The 16,100-nt window shown below is 53.1% G+C and overlaps 5 protein-coding genes across 5 annotated transcripts; 2 read left to right on the top strand and 3 right to left on the bottom strand.

Annotated features, from left to right (window-relative positions):
* Positions 1 to 1,221: 1,221 nt before the first annotated feature.
* MFIFM68171_02545 (uncharacterized protein) lies at positions 1,222 to 1,524 on the top strand (the record flags this gene model as incomplete). The annotated part of the gene is made up of 1 exon (XM_071057967.1): positions 1,222 to 1,524. One exon carries the CDS (start codon positions 1,222 to 1,224, stop codon positions 1,522 to 1,524), a length of 303 nt encoding a protein of 100 aa, XP_070914068.1.
* A 2,314-nt stretch (positions 1,525 to 3,838) lies between these two features.
* On the bottom strand, positions 3,839 to 4,156 carry MFIFM68171_02544 (uncharacterized protein; the record flags this gene model as incomplete). Its single annotated transcript, XM_071057966.1, has 1 exon — positions 3,839 to 4,156. One exon carries the CDS (start codon positions 4,154 to 4,156, stop codon positions 3,839 to 3,841), a length of 318 nt encoding a protein of 105 aa, XP_070914067.1.
* A 1,673-nt stretch (positions 4,157 to 5,829) lies between these two features.
* MFIFM68171_02543 (Zinc finger protein GLIS3) lies at positions 5,830 to 6,582 on the top strand (the record flags this gene model as incomplete). The annotated part of the gene is made up of 1 exon (XM_071057965.1): positions 5,830 to 6,582. One exon carries the CDS (start codon positions 5,830 to 5,832, stop codon positions 6,580 to 6,582), a length of 753 nt encoding a protein of 250 aa, XP_070914066.1.
* A 5,097-nt stretch (positions 6,583 to 11,679) lies between these two features.
* MFIFM68171_02542 (Subtilisin-like protein (Fragment)) lies at positions 11,680 to 12,968 on the bottom strand (the record flags this gene model as incomplete). The annotated part of the gene is made up of 5 exons (XM_071057964.1): positions 11,680 to 11,877; positions 11,937 to 12,359; positions 12,415 to 12,745; positions 12,821 to 12,872; positions 12,950 to 12,968. The coding sequence occupies 5 exons, from the start codon at positions 12,966 to 12,968 to the stop codon at positions 11,680 to 11,682; spliced, it is 1,023 nt and encodes a 340-aa protein (XP_070914065.1).
* A 1,803-nt stretch (positions 12,969 to 14,771) lies between these two features.
* Positions 14,772 to 15,692, bottom strand: MFIFM68171_02541 (uncharacterized protein; the record flags this gene model as incomplete). The annotated part of the gene is made up of 1 exon (XM_071057963.1): positions 14,772 to 15,692. The coding sequence occupies one exon, from the start codon at positions 15,690 to 15,692 to the stop codon at positions 14,772 to 14,774; it is 921 nt and encodes a 306-aa protein (XP_070914064.1).
* Between the last annotated feature and the right edge of the window lie 408 nt (positions 15,693 to 16,100).

The raw sequence follows: 16,100 nt of genomic DNA, 5'->3' as shown, positions 1-16,100 counted from the left end.
TTGTGATTGGATCCCAGCAGTATATGGTGTCTACGTCTCTCATCTGCTTCTCCATCTCACGACAGTGGCCCATTCTACGTTTGAATTTATGCGAAATGTGGAATCCAACCGACAAAAAGGAGCTGCAGCGTCTGATGGAGGAGAGAAATGCCACCTTGGCTTGCCTTGCCATCTGCAAAGCTGCCCAAGCCAGCGTCGACGAAACTCTCCAACGCATTACCGAAGAGCGTCAACGTAATACCCCAAAGGATAACGAGCGCACCGTCTCCAGCCTCTCGGGGTTGACTAGGACCAATGCTGGGCAGTCAAACCGACATTCTCAGACCAACAAACCATACCGCACCAGCAGCAGGGTAGACGGAGACACCGCCAGTCCGTCACAGCACACCGATCTCGCCCATCAACAGCGAGAAACTCTACCCACCAATAAAGGGCACAATCGGATAGGGGATTGTATGGGTGGTCGCGAGAATTCTGCCGCGGGATCGCAAGGAGAATCGCACGAGGACTCATATGTTATGGTGGAGAATTTTGATGAGGGAGATCCAGATGAGGAACGCAGTTGACGATTATTAGATATTATTGAACGGCTGATTTACGGTGCTAGAGGTGGTTAGTGAAAGCAACTGTCCGTTGTGGTGGTTTGTCGGGGAAGGTGCAGGTTCTGGTGGTGAAATCTTGGATCCGAACTCACCCGCATGAGCAGAGCCTCACGTGACTCTACGAAAGCTAGAAGTTGCTGCTCCCATATTGGCTCCCGCACTTGATCCAGTTCGTCTCAGTGGTGCCGGCTGCTGACAGTCCTATTTCTTGAGCAAATGTCTTGGACAGCGAATAAAACGAGGTACACCCGTTCGCACCTGTGACCTTTGCACCATGCACCGTCAGCCGATCTTCTACGAAGGAGAGCAGGCCCGGAGAGAGGGGCCAGAAGCCAGGAACAACTCCCGAGGGCTCAACGAGGCAGGAATTCGCTTCATCGATGAGATTAAGGCAGGCTATACGGAGCGGTGCAGGAAGGCTCTCAAGAGCCCTAACCCCTCCAGCGTCTTCAACCCGCGGCAAGCGCTCGGGCAAAGGGCATCCTTCCATGCTTACCAGCAAGGATGATCTTGCGGGCTGTTTGGGAGCGAAGAGGGAAGGGTTTCGGCTCCTAGCTGACTAACTTGTCTGTCGCTTTACTCGCTAGAGCCAACGTCAACGCTAGCCCTGCTCGGAACAATGGCCGAACCGCTCTACAAGCGGCTTCCGAGGGCGGCCATCTCGCAGTTGCTGAGCGACTACTTACAGCTAGAGCCAACGTCAACGCCGACCCTGCTGAATACTACGGCCGAACCGCTCTACAAAGCGGCTTCCGGGGGTGGCCACCTCACGGTTGTTGAACGACTACTCACAGCTGGAGCCGATGTCAACGCCGACACTGGTAGGAGGGACGGCCGAACTGCTCTACAAGCGGCTTTCGAGGGCGGCCACCTCGCAGTTGCTGAGCGACTACAGAGAGAGTTAAAAAGACTGACGTCGTGATCTTTACCGCTTCGTCCCATCTTCTGAGTCGTTCTCTGAGCTGGGATCCTCATCATCGTGCCTGAAACAACGGGCCTGCTTGCCTCGCTCACGCCGAGCTCCAGAGGTAGTGTGTCCTCTTGGGAACCGACCGGAGGGATGAAAACTACAAACGCGCCTATTTCATGCACCTGCCGCAGAGTAGAATTGTGTACCCTTTCCAGGGTCGCCTTTAATCCAGAGCCGGAGTAATGGTAGCATGCCTGAGGAACAGGTGGTTCTCGTGCCGTTCGCGGTTCAGCCTCACCGGTGAGGGCTGCAGAGACTGCGTAGCCGGCAGGTGGCCAACCACAACAGGCGCCATGCTGCATCTGCGCCAAATAAACGCATTAAATGAGTACACTGTTTCGTGATAGTGTAACAGTCGTGTTCACGTCAATGACAGATCGCTGCCGCGGACTAATTGCGGTACTGTAGATCCAAGTGTGACACTTAAGGTGCAATTGCTGCCCTGCAATTGCGGTTCCGCTTTTGCAACACCAAGACATTCGGACACTGCCCCGCAGTGGGTCCAGCACACGATGTCGCCGACGCGGTCGCGTCACGAGCAGCCGTGCTTTTAAGCTCGGCATTTTGCCCAAGACCTGCTCCAGTACAAGCAGAGATTAAGGAGTTAACTCGAAGAGCAAAGCTCAATTAGTACAGTTTGCAAGCTCGGCAGGGATTGGCAACGGACACTCCGTCAGCCCATGTCCGGATTTTCCAGCTCGGTTTACATGGCAAGTCACGATTGTTCATCCCATCTGCACCGGTAGCAACGAAGTACATCCTCTGTTAGTCCGAAAGGCGGCCCCACTTAACGGTCCATCTCCGTATGCATTTCCAACCTGGACTCTCGCTCCCCCCTCGCGAAGATCCTCTACCGAGTTGACTGTCTGGTCATTGACGCGGATCTCACGATGCAAAGCTAGCTGGGTACACACATTACCGATTTAAGGCCTCGCACTGTCCCCTCGGTATTGATACCTTATTCTTGGCCGAGTTCCTTCCCACGATCGCGTTGATCTTCAGTGCGGCTGCATCCGACTTCATTCCCTAATCCCATTTCCTAAAGGCTTTCCTTGACTACCAGTAGATCTACTGGTAGATGAGTCAGGAAGCATCTCGCATCCAGGAAATGGGATTGGGAATGAAATCTACTAGTAGATTTAATCACAATTAGGAAATGGGATTCGGAAATAAAAATCTAAGAGTAGATCTGATATTTAGGAAATGGGCTTGTGACTCAACTACTGGTAGATCTACTGGTAGTTTCGTTCCCCAATCCTATTTCCTGGATGCGAGATGCTACCTGACCCATCTACCAATTCGTAGATCTACCAGTAGATGGATGAGTCACAGGAAGCTCCTCACTCAGAAAATGAGAATGGGGGATGTATGTAACTACCAGCAGATCTATCAGTAGATGAGTCACAGAGATCCACTGGTTGTCGAGATTCTGGTTTGTGGAATGAGGGAGATAGGAACTTGAAACATGACTTGCTTGTGTTGCTATTCTTCGGTCGGTGCCAAGAGACTAGTTTAGCTGGCCCCTCCATTTGCGGGGCGCCGAATAGGAAGAGCGGCTACTACTGTGGTGCTGACAAGTACACGAAATAGCCCTAGGGAGCAGGGGTCTTGTGCTCCTGTGCACCTTTTAGACCTGTGTGTCACGAGGTGGCTGGCCCCGGGTGGTTGCTACTTCGTATGCTAGGCGGGGTTTATGGTAAAGGGCGTTTGGCGGAAGGCGATGGGAATGGTCCAACGGCAGTGCCCATCTAGTCTCGCTGGGTGTTGATTACCCCAGTGTACATCCACTTACTCCTATAACAGTTGCTAAAAGGTCAGCATCGTCCTGACATTGGCACTGCTACATTCCATACGGACCAGCAATCAAGGGTGGTATCAAGGTCGGTGTGCTTCAAGTCTTGAGGCCAAGAGCAGGGCTTGAACGAAGCAAGGGGTCTCTAAACTAACTCACGAATTCGTCAAGGAAAAGGGCATAAAACCCCTCAGGCACCCCAACCAGCCGCATCACCACCTATATCTCCACCGCCAGCGGATTCCGCACTGCTACGGGCACCTTCACCACGTAGGGCGCCGACCTGGAAGCGGGCTGGAACCGGAACACGTTATACTACACCTTATTGCTCCCACGTCGCCTTCCCGACGCGCGGCACCCAGTCCGTCGGCACCTCGGCCTGCCCGCCGGCGGGGTCCAGAAGCTGTTGCCCCTCACTTCCGGCGGCTCGACGGCGTAGATGGTGGCTTAGACGTCTGCCGCTACCATCGTACCTTAGTTGCGGATTAAGGTGTATATCGTGTTCTGTTCGCGGGCGATGGGGGGAGGGTCGGTGACATCCCTGCCCAGCGGGACCACCCAGATATCCAAGATGATGTAGGTGGATATAGACCGTGGCGTGATCCAGAGGTCGACGAGCCCCGATGGGCCCGGGGAGATAGACTGGGCCCATTCGACCCGGACGCGGTAGATTAGGGGGCGGGGTCGGAGGGTGCTGGAGAAGACCGACATCTTGATGGTCCGCGCTGAGTCTGTGGCGATGTCACCTGCAAGGAGAGTGGGTTGGGATTGGAGGGGCGTAATCAGGCGCATTTCCTAGTTGTTGTTTTGTGTGTCAGTGGCTGCAGAAAAGCGGGGTGGCTGAAAGAGTATTCCGAATGTGCGGTGTGTCGAACGTGAGGTTATGCCGACAACATACTGTTGATAATTATACCATGTCAACTGGGCACTAAAGATGGGCTGCTCGAAGCAAACTTTGAACTATATATCGCTTAGAACCGTCGAATGTGTCGATGGACTGGCTATCCGGGACCTTGGCGAGGTAGAAGGCCCTGGAGCCGGTGTAGGAGAACATTGGGGAGGGTGCTGAAAGTGAATCGGGAGCCGGCGACGACGGTGAGTGTGGCCTTGGAACGCTCCTAGCTCCCTGTGGCTAAGCTCTTAGAGTACCGGGACCCTCTCTAAGAAACCAAACCAAATCGAGGCAACGATGTTGTTATGCGGCAAGGTTTTGGGCTTGACCCGGACGCCCGCTGTGACGTGCTGGAATCCCCTCCGGGAATCACTTCTGATACTTCCTATTTGCGGTGTTAGTAGATTGGCTTGCAGGCTCCTTCGATGTATCTCCGGGGCCTGTATTATGACATCAATCTGGGCTGACGGTCCTGCGTAAGTAGCTTGCAGCCCTTGACTCGTGTCTTGATGCCAGTATAATTTTGCTGTATCTACCTGACGCTATAGAGTCAGCCAGCTCCTCGACAATACCGACGATAAGCAGCGAAGAACGCACTAGGCCTCCGCTATAATTATTGCGTTTACTGTATCCATTGCTAATCACTGTAACAGGATTATAGGGAGTCTTCGCAGTATCTACAGCCTCACTGTCACTACTTACCAGCCCACCAAAAGTCCATCACAGCGCTCGTATCAGCCAAAATCAGCTGTGATAGAAGAGGGCCTTCCTGCGTTGCTATAATGGACTCGCCTTGGCAGAGTACAGTACCAGCAAAATCAGGTGCCCAAAGGGTAAAAGCGCCCTGAATTTACGCTCTCGGCCCACTTTTCAGTACTGTACATTGGCTAACTTGGGAGGAGATTCCAGCGCATTACAGCGGGCGTTCGGATCAGGCCCTATGAGAAAAAGCGATCTTCTCAAGAAGCTTCGGACTGCAAGTTTCGGACCTCAAAAATCTTCGGACGTCCGAAACAGCTAAAGCAATGCTACTGAACAAGTCAACGATTTCTTTGCATGATTAGGCCTGCCGCGTCGCGTTTGTCAAATGGTGTCGAGCCCTCATGACGACCTTACCAGATTCGTATGAACTTTATCGCACTCGGGGAGATGCCACGTAATAACCAACGACACCGATCTGGATACTGCTCTAGTCTAGTCTAGGGAACTGAAGAATCTGATGACGAAAGCGATCTACTTTCCTTGTCGCCGCTCACTGCGTTATAGCGCGGTAGCTACGGCCCGGTACGGAACTCTGTGAGCTGTACCTGCCTTACCTCACCTTACCAGCATCTGGATAGAGGGCATCGGACTTCCCCGTCGTGTAACCTTCATCGGACGTTGATGGCTTGACTTGAGTTTTGTCGGTCGAGAGCCAGGACCTCTGCACGATATAGGGTATAATTACTCTGAACCCCATCTTCTCCTGTGCATGAATTTCCTTCATCCTGCCCATGGTCGTACTGCTGTCAATTCTGTAATATCACCACTCTTTCCATCATTGATGGCCCCAGTTAGGTCATCACCGCAAGCAATGAAATCCTACACTCTTAATATCATCCTGTTCATCCTAGCTGCAACTGCCGTTGCGGATGTTCCACTTTTCACCGACGCAGCAGCATATAATGCCGGGGAGCTTGGGAATACGCCCAATCAAACCTTCAGGTCAAGCAACATCATCGCGCCTGTTTTCCTCGTCAATACGTTTGATGTAGGTGCCATCGATGGTACTCCCTACTTGTTCATGGACTGGTCCTACGACGGAGTCAGCTCTCCGATGATTTTCCGCACAGACGATCTCAGCCTTGTCTACGCCGACCAAGAACCCAAGTATCCTTCAGTCAACGATGTCCGCGTCCAGGCTATCCGAGGCGAAGACTACCTGACATTCTGGGAAGGGATTCCAGAGCAATACCACGGGAACGGCCACGCTCTTGTTGTCGACGCCGAGTACAATTTGAAGTACGATATTACCCCGGTGGGTCTAACTTCTGGGCGATTAGCCGACGAGCACGAGTTCCAATTCACAGACGAAGGAAATGCCATCATCACTGTGTATGAATCCATTCCTTGGGATCTCACAGATGTTGGCGGTCCACCTGATGGATTGGTTCTGGATCAGTTATTCCAAGAGATCAACCCGGAAAATGGAGAGCTGATCTTCTCCTGGAGGGCATCCGACCACTTTGACATCGACGACTCTTACGCAACTTATCCTGAAGGCTTAGTGGAGGGCGGTTTTGATTATTTCCACATGAACAGTGTTGCAAAGGTATGGAATCCATGATACCCTTCCAAAGTGGCCTTTGTGACATTGACCTCAACTGCAGGACGACGGCAACTACCTCGTTAGCAGTCGTGGCCTATCCTCGGTTATCCTAGTCAATGGAACCGACGGGAGCACCATCTGGGTTCTAGGCGGAAAGAAGAATCAGTTCGAGGATTTGAGTGGCGGCAGAGCTACTAGCTTTGTGGAACAGCATCATCCAAGGTTTTATAAAAACGGACACCATCTCACCATGTTCGACAACCACGGGGACGACAATCTCCTTGACTGCGTATCGGATTGCTCACGGGGTCTCCACTTGCGACTTGATTTCGATGCCATGTCCGCCAATCTAATCGAGGAATATTATCACCCTCTTGGAGTACAGGCTGCCGGCCGGGGTGGATATACTACATTGCCAAACGACAATGTGTTGATTGCATGGGGAACGCAGCCAGCCATTACAGAGCACAAGGGAGACAGAGTGGTAATGGATATTCAAGTTGGCAGATTTACCCCGGAGTTCATACCCGGAACAAACGCACCCTACAGGGCCTATCGGATGAATTGGGTAGGCAAGCCAACTTGGCCCCCTAGCATCGCGGCCGATTCGTCAGCCGTGTACGTCAGTTGGAACGGAGCGACAGAGGTCTCGGAGTGGGTTGTGGTAAGTCCGCCCGCCCGCAATTTTACCGACGTGAATCAGTTATTTGACACCGATATAGTTTGCAGGTGACAGTCCAAACGACATTGAGAGTGACGGGAAGATTGTGGCAAGGTCGAAGAGGAAGGGATTCGAAACCGTCATTCCCATGCAGCGGGGCGGCATCCTTCGTTATGTCCGCGCTGCTGCACTCGACTCACGGGGGAAAACCATCGGATACACCGCAGTCGTTGATCGAGAGATGGGGGAGATAATCTTGGTATAGAGGAAACTTAGGCGTCATCGGTGAGGCAATTCTTAAGGTGTGGGCTACTGTGAATAGCTTGGTCAGAGTCCCTTTTTATCGCGCACTAGTTGAGTTGGTATCATCACTGGCCTGACAAGTCACAAACATACCCCCTGATTGCTTCTGTACAAACCCTGCTGTAAAAAATCATGCTCGCGTTGATACTTCAATGTAGCCACCATGCTGCCCAGTTCCCTAGAAGGTACATCTTGGCATACCTACTTGGTAGTGTAGGAAGTCACTCAGTTGTGCAGTGCGGAACTGCGGCAGTCGTGAGCCGAGCAGAGACTTGGTCAACGATTTGCGAATACTTCGAACAAGTCGAATAAAAAACATAACAATGCAGTTGTATGTGTAACGTACACCCCCCTCCCCCTCCCTCCCGGGATCCCGGCACTTCCGCGGTGCCTGCCGGAGGAAGGGCTGGAACAAAGCGGCTGGGCTGAATTCCAGCAATGGCGAGGGATCGCTGTCTGATTTCCACGCCGATGTATATGATTCCCAACCCGGCTGTCCTCGCAGCAGTGGACCTGTGTTGACGGTACTTCTGTCCACACCGAAAGATGCCGAGAGAGCCCTTGGCCCGATATTTGATGTTTCGATGTAACACCGAGCCAGTCACACGCCAGCCTTCGCAAATGATGGGGCGTCGACGTTGCGCTAGTGCGCCGTTCCAGCTTCCCCCGGCAGAGCCAGGCAGGGGTAATACACTGACAGCCGGTCCAGTGGGTCGCAGAAATGACAAGCCACATCAGTTCCGACAAATGAAAACCCTGCATTCCACTTCACCGGCGTCTTCGTGCTGGAGATCAGCCTTCCAGAATGGTAAGGGTGCCTCACCGGAGTTCAGTCCGAGGAGAACTTGAAGACAACCGTGGTGTGGGTCGGTATCCTCAGGCCAGGACTGGAAGTTTAAAAGGGGGAACGAATCATGATGTCGAACTCCGTGACAATGAGCACTGCACAGTTCTTCTCACATGTACTTTGCGTAAACACTACAGGAAGCAACAAAGCTGAAACGAACGAACGATAACACAACAAAAGAGGATGTGGGTATCGGTTTTGGTACTCCTAGCATCTGTCCTATGCAGCTTCGGTTTGACAGCGGCAGATCCGACGGATGTACCAACAGTGCCCGCTTGTGCGGCACCATGTGTTGTTGAAGGGATGGAGAAATCGACGTGTGTTGCTAGTGATTTAAACTGTATCTGTCAACAAGTCTGGCTCAGCACCACCGTCAGCACATGCATCGCCGGGGCATGCACCTTCAAAGACACGCTCTGTAGGTACCTTACCGTGAATAACTGTATCCAACACCTTTTAACCGCTAGCTTCTGTCGATACAGCCGTCACAAACTCATCTTCCGTCGCCTGCGGGGTTCCCACAAGGGATCGGTCGACGCTATTCAGCTTGCCGGTGTACATCCTAACCGCCATCAGTCTCGTCTGTGTGACCTTGCGGCTCCTGGAGAGGATGGGGACAGCTGAGGGGTGGAGTGACAGGGTGGACGACTGGATCACCATGACGAATGTTGTGAGCACTCTCTTCCATTTCCTGTCTGCTTTTGATCGGAAGCTAAAAAGAGAGCGGCGCAGGTTTTTGTCGTTGGAAGCGCGATTGCAACTTCGGAGAGTAAGTCGAGCTTTTATCCCACAGAGGAAATCCACAACTAATACGATGATAATAACAGTGGCACGGGTGGGATATGGCAAGGACGTGTGGACTCTTCGTCCTGAGCAAATCGCTCATAGCCTGAAGGTGACTTAGTCCATCCCCATCCAAACCCCTAACGACGCCCCCCCAACTAATCTCGAAACAGGCTTTGTACGTGGGCGAAATCTGCTACACTTCGGCAATAACCGTAACGAAGCTCTCGATTCTCTGCTTCTACCTCAAAGTTTTTCCCTTCGTCGCTTTTCCCGCTCTACGGGTCATAATATACGCTACCATGGCGATAACGGCTGCGTCTGGTCTGGGTTTCACTTTGGCGATGATCTTGCAGTGTTGGCCGGTCGACTCGTTTTGGAACTTCCTTGAATACAACGAGCGCGGCGAAGCGATGCAGTGCATTAACATCAACGCCTGCGGATGGGCCCATGGTGTCATAACCATATTGCTTGACCTATGGTTAATGGTCCTACCGATGCCAGAATTACTGAAGCTGACCATACCGTTCAAAAAGAAGCTCAGGGTCTGTTTCATGTTTGTCGTAGGTGGATTGTGAGTTCCGAGTGAATCTTACTCGCGGCATTTCTACCCTGTATCAAGGAACTGACACGTGGACGTAGTGTTACTCTCACCGAAGTTCCCAGGCTATCAACCTTGTACCAATACCGACAGACCATGAACCCTACCTGTAAATCTACCTACCCACTCATCCGGCTATCTCCCTGCATCTGACATCTATACAGATGATCTCGTCCACGTTGGCGTCTGGGCGGCCATCGAGTTGAACGCAGGGGTAATATGCGCCTGCCTACCCCGAATCAGCATCTTGTTATCTCGACTCTATTGTCGCTTCTTCTCAACAGTCACAGATAGTGAAGCTAGAGGGACAGGGGAGGGATCTAAGACGACGTAGGTGCAATGTGGTAACTAGCTCCTGTGAAACATATACACTCCACTGCTAGTGAGATATTGAGTTGGGGAGAAATGTCCTGGGGCACTTGGGCCCTTTGATTAGAGGGCTGACCCAGCCGGATCCGTGCTAGGGGCCACTTTTTCCTGTATTTAGGACCGTACAGACTGCCATCCTCAGACAGACAAGGCACACAATTCCAAAGCATTTTTCCCTGTATTTGTTGCTCGACCAATTGTGGACTTGTCCTTGCGCGCGAAATGATCTCCCTCTGACCAAAGGGAGCTCTATCTGCACATGCTGTTTGGAACTTGTCTAGGCTGCTGAAACCTACCGTTGTGTTTACCTAGCCTTGTCCGTCTTGTTGTTTACTGTCTTTGTTCTCCCCTTGATTTGATAGGTACGCAGGTGTAGAGGAGTGTTTCTGTACTATTTGGATATAGCGATAAGTTATAGAAAGTTAATAATAATTCAATGGCCTCTAACTACGTATTTAGACTAAAACTTCCTAAACCAAATTAGAGTCTTTTGCTTAGGCTCAATTCTCAGCTTCTCTACCTGAGCATATCACCATGATTATCGGGCTTGTTGTCCTCGATGAGTAACGTTTCGCCCTCTTCGCCGCTAGGTGCTAGTCGCCAGGAGCAGGCAACCTCGCTCCATATAGATTGCCGGCAAGTCAGAAACGGGTTGTCGCAGTTGCCCTGGTTAAAGACAATGTCGTCAGCCATTCGCAGGCAACGCTTGCCCTGGCCATCCAAATAAAAGTGCTCTCTGTTGATGTTCCGATCCATACAGATCAAGTACAGACCTTACAAGCTGTCCCGGATGTAGAGCGTCCCGTAAGTGGGCGCGCCGGCGTAGAGAATGGCAATCTGGGTTACGGTCGAATGTGCGGTATAGTTCTAGGCTTAACTATTTTTTTTTAAAAAAAAGAAAAGGGTTTAAGGATAGCTTGGATATGCTGTAAAATATAGCCTGTATCCTTAGAGATGCTCCCCCTATCTACTACAACCAGATCCCAAACCCCTTGAACAGCGGCCGCCGCGCACTGCCGACGCCGACGCCACGATTGTCGTCCAGCGGCTGCAGGTAGTCGCGGTACCGCTCCAGGTGCAGCATGTATAGCGTCTCCATGGCGAGACCTTTGGGTGGCGCGACGTGGTGACAGGGGTGGAGGGGACGGGCAGCAGGCGTGCCCAGGTGGATTTTATGATGCTTGGCGGGGTGAGAGAGGCGATGAATTGCTGGATGAAGGACGTGTCTGGGTATAATTAGATATGATGTGATCTAATTAAGGTGGGACGGGATTGCTCCTCGGGGCAGATCGACTTGGCCGATTCTGTGAGTGCTGACATGTCAGAAGTCCAGACTACAGAATTCGCAAGGGCCAGCGGGGAAATGGGAGAGACCTCTCTGCGAGTGCCACTTGCTTGGGATGGCCTCCCGTTGTTCCGCCGTTCGGGCCGGCCATTGGATGCCCCATCTCCTCTAAGTGAGTTCTTCGCGGGCCTATTACTATTCCCCGAACTCGCGCCCAAGGTGGCCTCTCCAAGGCCCCCGTTGACGATGCACCGGCCTGTGGCTGCCTAGCTTGGCCCAGCTCGCGGGGCCGGTGTCGTTGGCGGCTCGCCGTATTTCTCGCGCAGCATCCTCCGGACCCAGTAGGCAATCTCCAGCCGGTCGGCCGCTTGGAAGAGCCTGATTTCGATGACCCTGTAATCGCCGAGTTGCTTCGATGCGTTAAAGAGGATGGCCTCGACGCCAACGCCCTCGTACTTGCGCATCTTAGGCAGGTAGTACTTGGAATGCGGCGGGCTCCGATCACGCCGGGGTTCATGGCCACCTCAAGCAGGAGTGAGATGAGCGCGGCGGCTATGGGCGTGGCCATAGAGTTGCCCGCCATCGCCTTTGTCGTCTCATACTTCGTGTTGCCCGCGGGCGACTGCGCGATCCAAGCCGAGCGCATGTTCTCACCCAGGATGGCAAATTTCTTGGGAAAACTCGCCTGCGGATTGAATAACGGAGCCGTACCATTGTTCGTGGCGATATTAATGCACACGACACCGCTGGACCAGGCGGGGAAGGCCAGATGATGCTTGCACGTTCCGCTGTTGGATGCAGCCGCGAATGCGATCTTGTCTCGGTGGAGCGCTTTGCGTAGCGCCTGTTCGATGGGCTCGGACTGAAGGAGAAAGCCGAGCAACATGGTAATGATGTCGACGTCCCAGCCGTCTTCCTTCTCGGGCGTGCAGGCGCGCTCGATGACCTGGGCAGAGCAAGGAGGTCAGCGGAGCGGTTCGGGGTAAAAGGGGCTCGCGCACCTTGGCCACGACATCGTCGTACAAATTTAAGTCGAAGTTCTTGGCGACGCGGGCAACGTAAATGTGGCCAGCCGGGGCCACGCGTCGGAGCAGACCGGCGCAATGCGAGCCGTGGCCGCACATGTCGTGGGCATTGGTGCGCGAGGGTTCCCCGCGCAGGAAGTCTTCCCACCGCTTGATGTGTGCCCTGGCCTCGGGCGTGTCGAAGATTTTGTTCGTCATGTCGATGCCCGTGTCCAGGGTGGCAATTTTGATGTGCTTGAACTGGCCGACGCGCTGCTCATTGAGCATCCTGTTGATGCCGTCCACAATGGCGAACCACTCCTCGACGCTGCCATGGGTGCCATGAATAACTGGTTAGCAAACGCGTAGGGCCCCGGGCTAGGGGTTCGCACGCGACACGCACCCTCGGTCGCTCTCCACGCCATGCTCTGCGTCAATGAGACTCTGTTGGTCGCCTACGGGAGGGAGAACCCATGCTCAGCACGAGTACCGCAGTAGGAAAGTGGCAAGTAGTGGGAGCGCTGGGACGTACTTGACCTCCCTAATTCCATGACAGGCGCTACTCCTTGTGCTCCATGTGCTTGCAAAGTGGTGGAGCAGCAGAAGCCCGGAAGTGAGGTCTACTGCCATGCGAAGACGAGCACCTAGTACGGTTACGTGGAGTAGCGGTACTACCTCCGCAAGGCAGGCTCCAGGTAATGTCTGCTCGGTCTGCAAGAACAGAAATTCTGTCATTGGTCCGCACCCGGCAAAAGACATGCCCAAGTGCTCGGAGATAAGCAGCAAAACGCCACAGAGCCACAAAGTGTACCTTGCCGGTTGAAGACTTAGGCGAACCCCTCCATCTCCTGGCTCACGCGAGAGCTGATATCTGTGTGGCATTGGGCTAAGTGAGCAAATATTCATTGGATGGTGCCCGCCGCACCCAGGTACGCCGAGACCTTGTTATGTGACATCCCCCAAGCCAAAAGGGAAGAGAGGGGTAAAGGGTAGAGAAAAGGGGGAAGCCACAGGGGAAAGGGTACAGAGGAAGGGCAACAATACAGGTACATGCAGTACGTGCCTCGACCCTGAGCACACCATGCACTCAGATAGTGCAATTTTGCATGATCGGAATCAGCTCTCTCACTGTTAGTCTGAATAACAGCAAATCCGCGATTCTAACCGACAATGCTGAAACGTACTTCCTGGCGTCGACGCCCAACAGTCCGCCGAAGCCAGCACACTCCACCCCAACCCAACTGACATGTCTCGCTCCTCCAAGACACTACCTCGGTCTAAGATAATATTATTATTCTTTCTACACCGCTTTACCCAAGGTAGGGTGTGCCGGACCTTCTACCGCTAATTACATCGGAAAACCGTACCGTATAGGCCGGGTAGAAAACCTATATCGACAAGTAATAGGAAGCAAAAGTAGAAGACGCCAGTTAGTTGCAAGAGAATGGAAGGCCTTATATAAGGCCCTGAAGACTTCAAGCCTTAGATTCGGATTCGTTCACTACCACCTCCTCCTCTTCAGCCTTTTCAGCTTCCAATTCCAGCCGTCGAGCCAGGTTGTATTCCATCAAGCAGCCCGAATCCATCAGCCAGACTAAAACCCTCCTTAATAGCCTGAGGTTCCGGGAGCCTTGGCCCTGTAATACAAGGCTAAGATCCCGGTGGGTTCGAATTTCTGACCTTGGCCAGGTTCTAGGCTTCGGTGGTATTGGACACCACACAACAAGGTGCTCCACTGTCTCCCAGCCCTCTCCACAGTTGCAGTAGGGAGTAGGGAGGTTCGGGACCCCCCCTTGGAAAAGGAAATCTCGTAGGCCAATAGTCTCTATTCGGGCCTGTACTAGCAGCGAGCTCTGGGCTTTGGTAAGGTCCTGGTGCTTCCGAAGAGTCTTGTTGGTAAATAGTAGTTCGGGAGGGCCTTCGTCGGCTAGCCTGGTAGGCCGGCCTCTGACCTCCTTTTTCCAACGTGCTTCCCAAGCCCTGTCTAACGCTTCCTCTGCTGTAGGTTCTTGACCCTGATCCTGATCCTGACCTTGATCCTGATCCTGGCCCTGGCCTTGTCCCCGGCCTTGGTTTACACACTGGCTATAGTAATAGCAGCTTTTTCGGATACCGTTGGCTGTTGTGGCAATGGGGCCCTACGGCCCCACCTTCGCCTCTAGAACCTCTTATATCGGCCCAAGATAGACCTCATTGACTTCTTGAATTCAATTGATTCCGATTCATTTCAACAAGGATTCAATCTGTTCCACATCAGCTCAGCTATAATGACATCATAACCGTCACCATCATCACTTCCACTCCTCTCCTCCCCCCTTGTTCAAGACAATCAACAACAACCAACCTAAATCTAATCACCAATTCAACCCCCCCGTCCAAACAACATTCCCATTCGGTAGTCTATACCCTGGCGTCATGGCATCCATCGTCATCTGATGCTTGAAATCCTGCATCTGCTTTGCTATCTCCCAATTCCCACCGCAAAACCCACCATCCATCTCCACCCCCATCCCCTGTCCCCCAAACCTTGCGTTATACTCCCCAATCCACCTCCCTTGCCTCTCCTTATAAACCCTCTGCACCTCCGCATCCCCTGTCGCCGGCACCCCAGTCGGCATGAACGCCTCCGCTGGTATCTCCCCAGTCGGAACCGCCATCCCCATCGGCATCATCCCACCCAGCTTCCCCCTATGCTTCTCCACAACTGTACTCCAGGCCTTCGCCTGCCCGATTGGGTAGATCAATCCATCCCTGACCATCAGCTCCCGAAACCCTCGCCTCGTCAAGCCAGGCGTGCCGTTATTTGCGGTGACAAAGTCAAGCTGGAACAGACGCCAGGCCATCTGCATCCCCTCGTTGGCCCGTAGGTGCGGGTTGACGTTGCCGCAGCTTTGAGCGTGCCGGAAGAGCAGAAAGGGGAGGTTGTCTGCCTGTGGGTATCCGAGCTCGTCGTATACGGCGGCGAGACGGGTAGGCGTAAGCATGTCGACTGTATTGGAGGAGTCGGAGGGGAGGGAGAGGGTGAAGATTGCGTCGAGGAGGGCGGCGAAGAGGGGGGTGGGTGTTTGGTTAGGATTGATGAGGAGAGGCCACTGGGATGAAAGTGGTTGGGGAGGGGTGAAATAATAGGGGTGGCCATGGGAGGGGGTCATAGTTGAAGGTTGGAAGAGTTGTTGTTGCTGGAGGAGGTATTGTTGTTGTTGGTGATGCTGAATGGATTCAGTGATCGAAGTGCGGACTTGACGGCCGACTTCGCGGAGGGCGCGGAAGACCATGACTGAAGGGGTTGGTGTTGATGTGGAAAGGGTTGAAGAGTTTGTGTTCAAGTCTGGATCGAAGTTACAATACCAAGGTCTTTTGTCCCTTCCCCGCATTGAACTGCAGGAAGATTTATCACCTCAATGATCAGTCGGGCACGAAAGTTGTGACGTGTGGCAGGACTTGGCGGAACGCCGTTCAGGATTGTCGTTGGTCGGTTGGCGTTTGGACCGATGAAGTGCATATGGCTGATCGGGAAGCTCCGCGGCGACACATGGGCTCTCGGCTTTCCCCCCCAACCTTCCAAACAATCTACGAAACTTGAAGCTCGTCCCGGGCTAGAGAGACAATATAATGAAGGTCATGTTAATATGTCATCAACGAAGATGAGGGAGAAAGAGATGCCAAGTCATCTTTATGTCGGA

The sequence above is a fragment of the Madurella fahalii genome, assembly GCF_045866475.1.
Source record: "Madurella fahalii IFM 68171 DNA, scaffold_1, whole genome shotgun sequence".
NCBI lineage: Eukaryota > Fungi > Ascomycota > Sordariomycetes > Sordariales > Madurella > Madurella fahalii.
The sequence above is the reverse complement of the archived record's forward strand: the minus strand, read 5'-3'. Positions and strand labels throughout refer to the sequence as shown.